The sequence below is a fragment of the Agelaius tricolor genome, unplaced genomic scaffold (assembly GCF_023055355.1).
Source record: "Agelaius tricolor isolate 1412-34295 unplaced genomic scaffold, bAgeTri1.0.p SCAF_67, whole genome shotgun sequence".
Lineage (NCBI taxonomy): Eukaryota > Metazoa > Chordata > Aves > Passeriformes > Icteridae > Agelaius > Agelaius tricolor.
Window position 1 is genome coordinate 109614 of NW_027269327.1, and position 13622 is coordinate 123235.

General features: G+C 34.5%; 1 protein-coding gene across 1 annotated transcript in view; it reads right to left on the reverse strand.

Moving 5' to 3' along the window:
* The window catches only part of GAS2 (growth arrest specific 2), a 92048-nt gene that overhangs the window by 25868 nt on the left and 52558 nt on the right, over positions 1-13622 (reverse strand). Inside the window, exon 9 of the mRNA XM_071417120.1 lies at positions 11843-11950. Within this exon, the coding sequence (XP_071273221.1) occupies positions 11843-11950 (108 nt within the window). The remainder of the gene's footprint in view (positions 1-11842; positions 11951-13622) is intronic.

Genomic DNA, 13622 nt, shown 5'->3' on the forward strand with positions numbered 1-13622 from the left:
AAAAGAAATTTGCATGAGCACCACTGAAATTTCTGAAAAACTGAATTTTTTGCAGCCTACCATTTTACTTGATTTACGTGAGTTGGGTTTGAAAGTTCTACACAGAATTCTGAATACAATTATGGTTCTACACCTTAGACACAGAAGAAATACACTTAAAAAGAAAAATTTAAAATATCTAAAATACATTTAAAATATATACATTTTGACTGGGAAACATTTTAGGTTAGGAATTTTTAAACCCTATCATATAAAGAATTCAATTTATTGTTCAAAACAATATTTAAGTATTCTCTTCAACTACAGTGTCTGAAAATAAGTGAGCTATATTAGTTTAACTGGATTTATAATAGGCTAGCTAATGGCAACATGTTTCTCAGGTCTGATATGGGAAGTGAAACCTGAGCTTTAAAAAGAATAACTGCTTCAACAATTTTTTATGTGTTCCCTTGATGGAAACCAGGAGGTATTTTGGAACCTAAAGCAATACCAGTTTAGTTGAGCTCAGATATCTAAAGCTACATGTTATCAAGAGCAAAATGGCATCAAAAGGTTAAATATCTGTGTCAGCTAAAAAAATAAATTCTAATAGAAACTCATTTTGTGACTTAGCTGGGCCACCTTTAAGTGACCTGTTGATATGTTCCATGTAAAATCACACCAGTGGAACAGGGCCAGGAAGCCATCAGTTGGTTGCCAAGCCCAAAGGCTCTGGCTACACCTGTCTTTGAATCTCCCTGCCACACCAGAACCACTTGCACCAGCCCAGATCCATCGTTATTCTCATGGAAAGATTCAAAATTGTGTCTGGGCTCCAGATCGAAATTCAGTGTGTAGAGATCAAATAGTCCTTGACATCTTCATTCAAAAGGAAAAATAAAAATTAAAAATTCAGGAAAAGGAAGGATTTAAGATGGGGAGGGGTTGCAGGGGCAGAACACAGATGAGGTAGAAACCAGTTCCTTTATAGGTAGTCTAACACATGAAAAACTTTAACACAGAGGCAGGAACCCATTTCCCTCATATTTAAAAAGTCTGAGATTATTAAAACTTACTTAAAATGAGACAGAAAGTTATCATGGTTATATGTTTGCCAGACTGTTATAAACATATCTCCATATGAATAAATAATTACTCTTAAATACATGTAAGTTCATGTTAAGCTAACTTGGTATTATGTTAAAGGTTGAGAAAAGCAAGACTTTCAAAGGCAGTAACCACAGCAGAGGAAGCAGCAATTTTCCTTATGCTGTGACATAAAATCTCCTTGTGTGACAAGACAGGGCAAGGGGCAATGGTTTTAAACTGATGGGAGAGTTGATTTAGATTAGATATGAGGAAAAAGTGTTTTACAACAAGGGTGGTGAGACCATGGCACAGGCTTCCCAGAGAGATTGTGGATGTCCTGTCACATTCATATTTTCTGAAAAATCCCTTCGTCCAGGATTTTTCTCCTGGGAAGCTGAGAAGCCTCAGAGAAAAATGAAAACAATAATTATCAGATTTGCTTCTGCTCTGTTTTGCTCCTGTGGAATGTGTTTGGAGATTGTTTACCCACAGGTGATTGTTTCATTGGTTTCATGTGAGTTGTTTTCACTCTTTGGCCAATCAGGGCCAACCTGTGTCGGGACTCTGGAGAGAGCCATGAGTTTCCATTATTATCTTTTTAGCCTTCTGTAAGTATCCTTTCTGTATTCTTTAGTATAGTGTTTTTTAATATAATACAGTATCATAAAGTAATAAATTAGCCTTCTGAGAACACGGAGTCAGATTCATCATTCCTTCCTTCATCTGAGGGCAACCCAAATACAGTTATGTCCCATCCCTGGAAACATCCAAGGCCAGGCTGGATGGGTGAGCAACCTGGTCTAGTTGAAGATAACCCTTCTTATAGGAGGGGGTTGGACTGGATGACCTCTACGTGTCCCTTCCAAACCAAACCATTCTATGATTCCATGTATGACAAATCCTTAATACAAATATAAAAATTACTTAACTTCATTTCAGTATTATTTACAAAAGCAATCACAACCTAGTAAGTAACACAAATGGCATATTTTGGCAACAGTTCTGGCTCTCTTCTGAATATTAAAGCTTCAGATGGAGTTGCAGCTAGTTGGTTAGAGAAGAGGTGTATTAGGACTGCAAAACCTAAAATATCTAGCAAAATATCTAATAAATTCCACCCCATATATTCATCTAAATAGAGTGTTCATAACAACTAAAGCACTTCAGCATCAGTTGCCTTGATTGAAATACTATCTTAATAAAATAAGACAATTTTAGTGACCTGGGGTGTGGAATTTTGCGGGGGTAGAAGAGGGGGGAGCTTGAGTTGTATTTTAAACCCTTAAGTAAGTCCAATTTTGATGAGTTGAAAGCAAATGGTGTGCTCATGACACTAAGCAATCAGTATCAAGAGATGCTGATTTATAACTTGATGAGCAATCTATAGCTGGTCTTCAGTTTAGTAGTTGCTGTTCTTTGGTAAATACACTTAAGATAACAGTTGACTCGGATCTCCTAAGTTTACTCATCTTTGGCAAAGAAAATGTTTTCTGTGTTTAAAACTTCCTCATAGCAACATATTCTTGTTTTGTTCTGAATTCCAAAAATCAGTGACAACAAAAAGAGTAAAGGGAATGCTCCTAAAAGTCCATTAAAACATGCAGAACAGTGTTTAAGTGTCTGAGCAGACCTGTTAGATCTCAATGAGATTTGTAAAACAAACTGTTAAAAAAAAAGTATCAAAAAGTTTTAGAAATGTGAGCATTCACCATTTAAAAATCAAAATATAGGGGAAAGTTTGTTTTTGTGTACAGCTAACCCTCAATGAAATAGTTCATTACTAGAAGACATGGTGAACCATATATATGGTTTTCAGAAGGGGATAAATAATGGCAACTGCATATTCAGTTCTAACTCTGAATTCCACATTAGGAAAGAAGTTTTATCCCTTGGCTTGTGTGGGCTACCACTGACTTCAGGGTATTTCTAACAACTTGAACCCATCTCTAAGTTGGTACTTACTCTGTAGCATTCATGTGATAACTAATAAACTTTAATCAAGGCAAAAATGCAATAATTACAGTTTCCTTACTGTTCTGTTGATAAAGGAGAGAAACTACACAGCAAGCTTCAGTGAAAATTCATTATTTGATGCACAAAACATGTAAGGGGTCTTGGACTCAAACTTCTAATGTCAAGAAAATAAACAAAACCAAAGAAAATAGAGTAAGGATCACATGGTGACCTTTGCTGGGCATTTGTGATTTCTGCTGACGGAGGTGCCATGGAAGCACAATTCTGGTCCCACGTGAACTGGCACAGTCACTTGATACAACTATTTCCATTTGTGATATACAAGGAGGTGAGCAGCTCAAGAAGCAGAAGCAGTAACTAATACTCTGTCTAGGATCTTACAGGTACCTGTGCAGCACTACTAAAACCTGTATTTTAACATGTTCATGTATTTTGATCATGAACTAAATTTTATACAGTTCAGCACAAACAGCTTGAAGGGCAAGTTGTCATTATATTAGAATAACATATATAATCAAATTTGAGTGCACTTAACCTTAAAATCTCTTTCCTTAATTCTACATTAATGTAGGCAAGAATATTTGCCAGTCATTTGTCTTTATTTATTTACATTAACAAATGGAATTTAAAATATGAAGTAAAAAAAAAGCTATTAATACTGTCCTAAATTATTAGAAGCAAATTATATTTGAAAAGAAATTTTTTTATGTTGTAGTTAGATAAAAATCTAAAAGTCTGCACTGAAAAAGCATTTTTCAATATATCCTAAGAGTATTATTTCTATGTTATTGCAATATAAGAGAGATAAACTGAATTTATCATGACTGTTTCATAGTCTTTGAAATAGTCTAGACTAATAAATAATTAAAGGACATAACTGTTGTGGATAAAGGTCTCATTGTTTTATTCCTTTGCTACCATAGGAGTTTCTTGTTAAATAATTCTTTTTACTTTTTGAAAGATAAACCTATTCCTTCTGACTGATGCAGATGCAGTTAAAGTTCTATTTGGTTTTTTTTTCTTTTAAAGTTGCAGCATAACATTTCAAAATATAATCTAAATAAATCAATGTAAAAAACATCATCCCCAAAATTTATAATAAAAAATATATCAAATTGACAGGTTAATTTTTACATTTTTAATCTGAAAGATAAATAACATAAAATGCTACATAACTGTATTTTGATTATCAATCCCATTAGTCATCATAGAAAATAGAGAGGAATTTCTTGTTCCTCTCCACTGAGAGAACCCTGAAGGTGAGATGAAGGCATCCCTCTGATTCTAAAAAAAACCCCAAAACCCCACAAACAAAAAACCACCAAAACTTTTTAAGGGAATAAAAACCAAAAATACAAAATCAACTTCCTGCATCTTTCCAGAAAGAGGGGGTATGTGACAACTTCTAGCAAAGACAAAATCCTCCTGGAACTGACTAGTTGATAAATTCTCTGCCATGCAAATCATGACTATTCTCATTAAAATACAATGTTCTGCATTTCAACATGAGAAAAGATTTGGAAATATTTATTACTTTTCCTCTGCTCAGAACTAGAAGGCATCAGAGAGGACAAAGTCATCAATAAACACATGGGATAAAATCCTGCTGTGTTGATATATAGCAAAAAGTACTTTATACCTTTACATGCATATTGCCAGAGGTGGAGTTTGAAAATGAAACATAGCAGATCTAGTTTTTGGTGAATAACATGAATGCTTACAAAGTGTAACTGAATATATAAGGAGAGGAAAAAACTTGCTTTCACACTGACAAGAGAATGACAGAGAAATAAAATCTTTTTGAAAATGCACTCTAACTTCCTCCTGTTATTTTAGGAATAGAAAGGTAAAATTACATTGTATTAAATATTTTAAAAGCCTACATACCATTTTTGTTAAATCATGGCCAGCCCAGTTCTAGGCAGAACCATCATTCCTGAGTCAAGATACAAAGCCCAATGGGAAAGTCCCATGCAGGCTAAGATTTCTCTCAGAGAATTAAACTAAGGCTGAGGAATATGGCAACAGATAATCAATGGACTTTCATGCCTGAATCCTAAATGTCCACTGAAAATCCCTTATGAACAGTGCAGAAGCTTTGGTTAACAGACACTACCACAGAAACCACATTTTTTCTTCTTTCCAGATGGCAGCAGGAGTTATGTTTACAGTAGAAAAGTATACTGCACACACTGTATATCATAAAGAATCAGGTGGGGTTTATTTCCTTTTCAATTAGCATTGTATAGTAACTATCTAAACCTACAGTGAAGAATATTAACTTAAATTCACCCTAAAAATATTTTAGCATTCTTCTAGAAAAGACAGATATACTTACCTTGACTCTGTTAAATATAATTTCCATTAGTGTCATACCTAGTCAACTCACCAAAGAAGAAGTTTAAAGAAGAAATGTCAAGCTCAGTGCTATCCTTTAAAGGCAGCACTACAAACAGCAGCATCTCCATTTCTAAAACACCAGGTTTACTAAACTGCTTTCTGAACTGCAAGCACATGCTGCCGTCCCACCATTAATGTAGAATATAGCATTGTCTAGTACATGTCGAATGATTCTGATAAAATGATTCATCTATTTAACAGAAACACAAGATAACTGAGAGAAAGGAAATACTTTCCCCCAGTAACATTTTCAGTATAAATTTATGGGACCCAATCCTTAGTTCTCAACAATACACTATAAATAAAGCACTTTTTGTTTTGAAAATTATTGTCTGTAGATTAATGGTGGAATTGATTAGCAGTCTATATGGGTTCTTAGCTGTGGAGTTGCTGGTCCATTACCTGAATATAAAAGGAGTAAGAGAAGCAAAAAAGGAGAAGAGGGGAGTTGCATAATTTGGTCTATTTTTGTATTCTTGCTATTGAGGGGAAAAAAAAGTCTAAAATAATGAAATCAATACTACATATTTTTCTAGCTTTGTTATTCATCTTTATTTACCTTTAAAGTATTGACAATTTTTTTGTATAATTAATTGCCACACAGAAAAACTTCTGATTCTGTTGTGCAGGGTAATTTTACCCTAGTTTATTCTTGCGAGAGAAGGAAACTCCCATTACACCTGGGGAATGTCTTGCTTTGCCATCTTTAACTCTTGCTAAGGAAATCAGCAAAATTTGAGGGTGATACTTTTAGACACAAAGCTTCAGAATACTCTATCCTAGCCTCCTCCTGAGAAGAATTCTCTTTCTACTAATTTTAGGTAATGTAATATTGTTATAACTTCAGTTCTAAAAGCCTAAATTATAAATACTATGGCAGAAAATGACCACAGGTTTATTAGCAATTTCAAGAACTAGAATGTTACTCTTCTTGAAGATGCATCACACCCTAAAAAAGCACAATATGACTTGCTAAAAATGTTTCTTATCTCCAAATGGAGTTCTCATTGTGCAATAATGCATAGAGGGAGACACTTGGAGTTAAAGAAGACACAGTATTTGATTGCCCACAGAAGGAGGTCACTGAGGCAAACCAGTCTAAGCTAGTGAGAGAAACTGCAGAGCTATTGCACAGCCTGTCAGTTCCACTGACTCTGAATATTGCATCAAAGATATGTCCTGTTAAAAAATTCCACCAAGTCTAACAAGAACTTCATTGGGTGAAAGTAAAAAGGAGGAATTTCAACAGTCTACCATTAAATTAGGAGCTAATAATGTGACTTACAAAGGGTTTTTTTGTAAAGAAGTTTCTGATGAACCCTTTCAAAGTTCTAGACACTAAATTAACATGAATGGCTGCACAATGCAGTATGTCAGTGAAAAAAGGTAGAAAATTAAATCAAGAGGAGCAAAAAAAAAAAAGTATTTAATTTCTCATCATATGCAAGTATTCATGCATAAATAGGTTTTGATAACCCTCAGTGAGAATCAGTCAACTACTTCACTAAAAATGTCAGTTCTTCAAAGAACCAGATAGTGGAGCTGTAGCTGCTTTTTTATTGAGTGCAAAACCAGCACCATCAGGTACAAAGTGAAGAGAGAGATGTCCATGGGCTTCTGGCTCCATGGAGGCATCCAGGCCTAAATAAGAAAAGCTGCAGGCAGGAAGGGGAAAAAAATAAAGAATAAAGGGAGAGGCAGGAGAGAAAGGGTAACAAAAAGAACAAGCAAGCTGCAACTTAAGCTGGGGCAGAGCAGAATTCTGCCTAATCTCAATAGATTAATGGTAGAGTACAGAACAAAATGGATTTCCTGACAGGTCTATGGGCAGCACTCAATGCCAGCCACCCCACTGACACCTCCAGGATCACTGTTTGTCCAAGAGCTTTTGAGTCTTGTGGAGTGAATTTTACTGGCCCTTTAAGGACTTCTTTTTTTTTTTTTTTTTTAAACAATAAATGAAACCTGAGAAGGCTGAGAAGAATTCCACCTTCAATAGCACAAGTAGGACTGAAATGTCATCTTTTCTGTGATTGTAAAGCTGTTGGAGAGGAACTGGCACAGAGTAAAGAAGTGTCCACCTGAAATGAAAGGCCTCCAAAACCACCTTGTATCTGGGCATAAACTAGAGCTGCACTTCAGACATGCCTTTTTCCAGCACTTTTGCAGTCTCCAGTTGGGAATTACTGCAGCTGGCTATTAACACAAAGAAGACTGAGATGAGAAGCCCAGAGACCAATGACTGTTGCTGTCCTGAGGCCCAAGAGGTGTTTTCAGAATTCACTCACAAGACCCAAGGCATCCCACTGTAGCTCCTTTGGAGTTAGGGGAATTAAAACTCCTGATGTGCCCATGATTGTGACATTTTAAACACCCTGGAAAGTTATTTCTTATGGATAAAGCTCAGGAAAGGATTTTCACTACTAAAAACATAAACTCTTTCACAGATTGGAAGTGAATAGGCCAGGGAAAAGCAGAAAAACTGTGAAAATCTTTGGAATAAGGAAGAAAAAAAGCTAGGAAAATTATGCTGAAGGAAAAACAAAAGACAGAAACACACGATACAAAAGCTGTGAGTACAACTTATGCATTTGAACTGGAAAGGCAGAGCAAAACATTTGAGTCTTGAGATCTGTATAATCAATCTGCTTTCTATTTCTCCTTTCCAGTTCTTCTATGGCATATGATACATCATCCCTACCTGGATGGTTTTGAGTGAAATCTACTTCTATATTTATACACAAGTACATTTATCTCACCAGGAAGAGGCAATAGTGCATGCATACTAGACTGACTGCAGAATGATTTGCATATGTATATATATATAAACATATATGTTACACCTATATTATATTAGTGAATCTGAAAATAAAGTTTCTACACAGGTGCTGTAGCAGGTAAATAACACCTTTCCTTTCCTGGGATTTAGAAGAACAAAGTATTAAATAAACATTTTATTATTACTATAGCAAAATAATGTTACATGTTATTAATTATTAAGGATTCAAGGTCAAATATTTAAGAGCAATCACATACTTATCAACTGGGCTACAAGAGAGAGAACATCTGTATGTTACAGGAAAAATTAGAAGCTTTAAAATCAGGAGCCATTACATCATCTAATGTGACTCCAGCTGCACCAGAGACAATTTCCCAACAATCTGAATATCATCAGAGGTATGGACCAAAATGACAGATCTTCCTGAGAGAAGCTGGTGAGTTTCTGGGAAATTTTCAAATTAATGCATATCCAATGCAACATGAGAACATTGAAAACAGAATTCTTGTCACTGAACCTGTTAAAGAAGTCCTTTTTCTTACTATAAACATCTCTACTTTGCTGCCTTCTGCAAGAAGCAAGGACTTCAAACTCTGTGACTCTCCCAATTTATAAACCAAACATTTGTACAAGTTTTCATGACTTGTTATTCTTTATTTTTAAAACCAGGTTTATTCATTCAGTTCCATTCTGAAAGATTAAGGCAGAATGGTAGGATGGTAGGAGAGTGGAAAAGCAAATGATTAATTGTATGTTGCACACATACAGAGATCCTGCTAACTGTAAACCAATAGTTCAATTTTAAATTGAAAAATAAAATTTTTCAATTTAAAATTGAAACTGGTTTCATTTTAAGCTGGTAATTTATTTCAACTTATTAAATATAATCCATTAATGTAAAACATGTCTTTCATATTTTGTGTGGAAGTGGAACTTAGAATTGTTCCTACTTGGAAGGAAGGAAAAAGAATCTACAAGCAGGTAAATTTTTATTGAACATAAATTTTTAACATCTAAGACATCACAGCATTATTTTAATCACATTCAGTTTATGCATTATGGAAATACTTCATGCATAAAAAACTGAAATTTTATCAGGAGATTTAAGTATCTTCATGTTTTTATGAAGTTTTGTAATTTCCCTTAATTCAAGGATTTAAAACTTCTATTAAAAATTTAAATATTTTCTCACATTAAAAGAAAAAAAATTACTCTAATTTTAATGGGACCACTTTTTGCTACATATTCCAGAGGATTTCCTTTCCTTAGAATTACTTTAAATTGACACATGTACATTGTTTCTGTGATTATTTTGCATGAAATCTATGCTCTGCCATGCTTTATTTTGCTTCTCTATTCCTTGTTCACTTATTTCATATATAGATATAAATTAATAAAAAGAGGAACTTGGGACACTTTCTCTTCTGGTTTGAATGCTGGTTTTGGGGTTTTTTCCCTAACAGAACTTGCAGAATTAGAAAAATAATTACAGCTATTATTAAATAATTTCTGAAAAATTAATCTTAGCTATCAATTAATATGAGTTAACTCCTATCACATGGCATTACTGAAATGATAGAGGTTTTAAATTCTAGAGAGGTTACTGGAAAAAGCTAATACAGTAGTGGATATATTAAGCCATCTTAAAACAATGAAACTGTTGATCTCAATTCAACTAGAACCCATTGGGCTGTAAACAAATGGCATTTATTTGGCTGTGTCATGCTGTGTAAAGAACATGCAGCACAGGAGAAACTATCTCATGGCATCAAATAGGGTGCCAAATACCATCAAAATTAAAAATCAGCTCCACACCGTAAATGTACTTCTTCACAACTGTCCAAAGGATTCCAAAGAAAGACTAATATTTCTAGTTATGTGCTCAAGAACACGTAGAGTGAAGAGTAAAAACTTACTGTGATCCAGTCAAGTGTTCCAAAATGAAGTTCAAACCAACCAGAACCAAAGGACAACTGCCTTTTGAAACCTAGGAAAATGAACTTGTTCCCACTGAAATGCACGGCAAGTTTCCATTGATATAAGTTTTGTAGGAATGATCTTTAACACTGCTGTTTAATACCTAATCTATATTACTGTTATTTTTTTGCACAATTCAACTTGGAATGCAGCAGTGTGATATGAAAAGGGATTTTTGTTTGCAAACTTGGAATGAAATCTGGCTTGGACTAGATTGCATAATAAAGAAGCCAGCAAAAGGGAATTTGACACTCACCATTCTGGCAGAACTCAAGTTTCTCAAAACAAAAATATTAAAAATACTTTGATAATGTTTTTAAAATGAAAACCAAAAGGAAGAAAATGTAAATGTTAAACTATGCCAGATACTGAGGTCTTTGGTTAATAATCATTACCTTCTTCAAAGTGGTATGAAACTTGTAATAAAGCTATTACCTAAATATACTGCAGAATTAAAAACAGTCTCTTAGTGGCTACAAACCAGAAAAGCTATTAATCCTTTATACTAGCATGTTGAATCTCAAACTATCTGAGATTTAACAAATCCATTATTTCTTCTTCTTTATGACCTATTACTGAATTAATTAGGAGTTCTCAGTACTTATTCAGCACAATACTTTACATGTTCCCAACTTCACACTCCTGAGAAAACCCAAACCCTTATCTGGCTTCACTGACTTCACTGTAAGCTACGTTAAGCAGAAGTTTCTGACTGAATAATAGCTCTGGTATTTTGTTGAACCAGGAACTTGACTTCTACAGATAAGAAGGGATCCCTCTGACCTCTTCTGTTTACAAGTGCTCAGTTTATCAGGTCACAGTTATGTGCCTTTAGCACAACAGGGATAACAGTTATTTGAGTGCAAGAGCTATCATTTTGTCAAGTCCTGACTCAAGAATAGTGCATGTGGAGAGGAAGATGGGAAGAATCAGATTAACATACAACTACAGAATAACAAGATTAGCATATTTTCAATTATTATTACCATAGCCATATATAGAGAAGATTAAGTGGATCAGAAGAATTAATCTTTGAAAATATAGATGTGCTAAATTCAGCCATATAATAATGCTAGCAAATATTGATACTGATTAACTTTGTGCTGTGGGAGTTAATAATCTGCATACAAAGTCTGAAATACAGCTCTGGGTTTGGAAATACCTGTTAATCGAATGACATACTATGGATTTTAATGGTTTGCTCGTACTGCTTTAGCAATATATCTTAGTCATGCCTTGGCAATTCAATGATCATAAAGCCTTTGATCTGTTTCCTGACCTGTTAAATAGTATCAGTCAAAACAGAGTGGGAGAAAGGCTGTTCCAATGCAGGGGATATTCTTTCAAGCCAAACTGAGAAGTCACCAGGTCTATTTCTGAAGACTTTTCATTTGGTTGCAATTGATTAAAGAGAGAGCAAATTCAATGACCTAAAGTCAGAAGGATATTTATTACATTAATAATCCCTTGGGCCAGTTAACACACTGTAGGTTATTTATTCTCCAACTGTGTCATAAAAATGAGTCAGTGCTGGTTAAACAGAAAATATTTTTTCCTGTTAATCAGTGATGTAATTTTCAAAGTGGAAGGTAGCAGTAAAGTCAAAACAAATTAAAAATAAAGAAATGAAAATAAAATCTTTACCCTAATAAAAAGGATCTTCTCTCCAACTCTGTATCTTCCCTGTGAAAGACGCTCCACACAGAACTTATTAGGGCACTTACAAGGTGGATCTTCAGAAATGTGCTTAACCTATAAAACAAGAAGTTATTGATAGCAACTGTTTAAAATAGCATGGATAGCAAAACATTCAATAAAACACTTGTCATAATGTATCATTTAATGGAAGTCTTAATTGATGATATTTTTCTTGGTTTTGCTTAACATTTCTGTAACCCCAGAAAGCACCCTGTGGTGCTTTCCAATAGATTTAGTAGCTGAGCTAAAAATGTTACACAGCCCAGCATCAAATTTGCACTCTTTATCTGAAGTCAAGCAGTTTGTTACATGGAGCTTAGCACCACACTTTTGTAACTTTTATGATGAATCAGCTCAGAGCGCTAATACAGCTAAGAGGCAAAATGAAGATGTCGTAAGATTCATCCTGCCTTCTAAATATATAAAAAACAGAGGAATCTTCCTTACCATTAAGAGGCTCTGCCTCTTTAAAACTGTGCTCAAACACCTTAGGGAAAAAGCATACAGAAAATACTGTGATGTGATTAAAAATTAATGCCAAGACACGCCCCAGTAGTTTCAAGTGCCAGTTGATGATCTCCTTGTTTGGGCTGGTTCAAACTCAGTTAATTTAAAGGGACCTCAAGAACACTATGATTGCCAAACCTAACTACATAACCCCAAAAAACAAGGGCGAGAAAAAAACAGATGAAAACCACCTTCCTGCACATTATTAGCTGCACCAGCTTGACTTTGGCATCCTTGCTCTGACATGTGCTACCAAAGACAGCACATGTCAGTAAAAGTACATTTTACTGTACATTCAGTAAAAGTACATTTTGTACTCTTCAATGATGGGAAAGTAGCAAAGGCATCAATACCAAAAGAGCAGGTCTGGCCGTGAAACTCTTCCTTGACATTCAAATTGCACTTCTGCATAGGAACAGCAAGAATTAGTGCAGCATTTCCATACACTGTGGTTTTCTTGGACAAAATACATACCTAGTATGTCAGCATGAAACAATGCAAAATGCCAGAGGAACTTGTAGATGTCTGTCCACTTCAAACAATATTCCAAAGACATTTTCATATCCAGAGTGTAAACCAAGGCCTGTAAAAACGGTCTGAGGCCCAGGAAAGGATATTTTCAGAATAGCTAACAAATTAAAGTCTTAAATGTTTCATAAAAAGAAAAAAATGCTTGGCCAAAGCTGTAGCACTCCAATGAGTGTTCTGTTTATCATGAATAGATAAGGCTTCTGAAGTTTAAATGTTTTTCAGATTTGCTTTAAGAATTAAATTATAGCATGCTAAATAAGCCAAAAAGAACTTAAAAGGCAACCAATTATTGTTTCTATACTTTTGAAACTAACCCTGTTGAGTGATTTAAAGACATTCCAGTTATTTCTGAAATGGTTCAATGCCTTTATCTGAATAATTTCATTACCCTGTGGAAGGTAAGTATAAGTACTTTTTATAAGTATTCTTAAGGCTTATTTATTTTTAATCAGGGCATAATATTTTTATGAAGAAAAATAACTAAAATAACACTTAACAGAGGAATTCTACATGTATTTTACACACAAAAAGTATTTCTCAAGTATCAGATGAGTTGCCCTCAGTTTGAATGAATCAAGTTTTGAATTTTAAGATCAGTTACTCAAATTATTTTTATTAACATGGATGAGACTTAGCCTCCATTTCTGGTGAATAAACTATTTAGACAGTTAATGTACAATAGGAATGA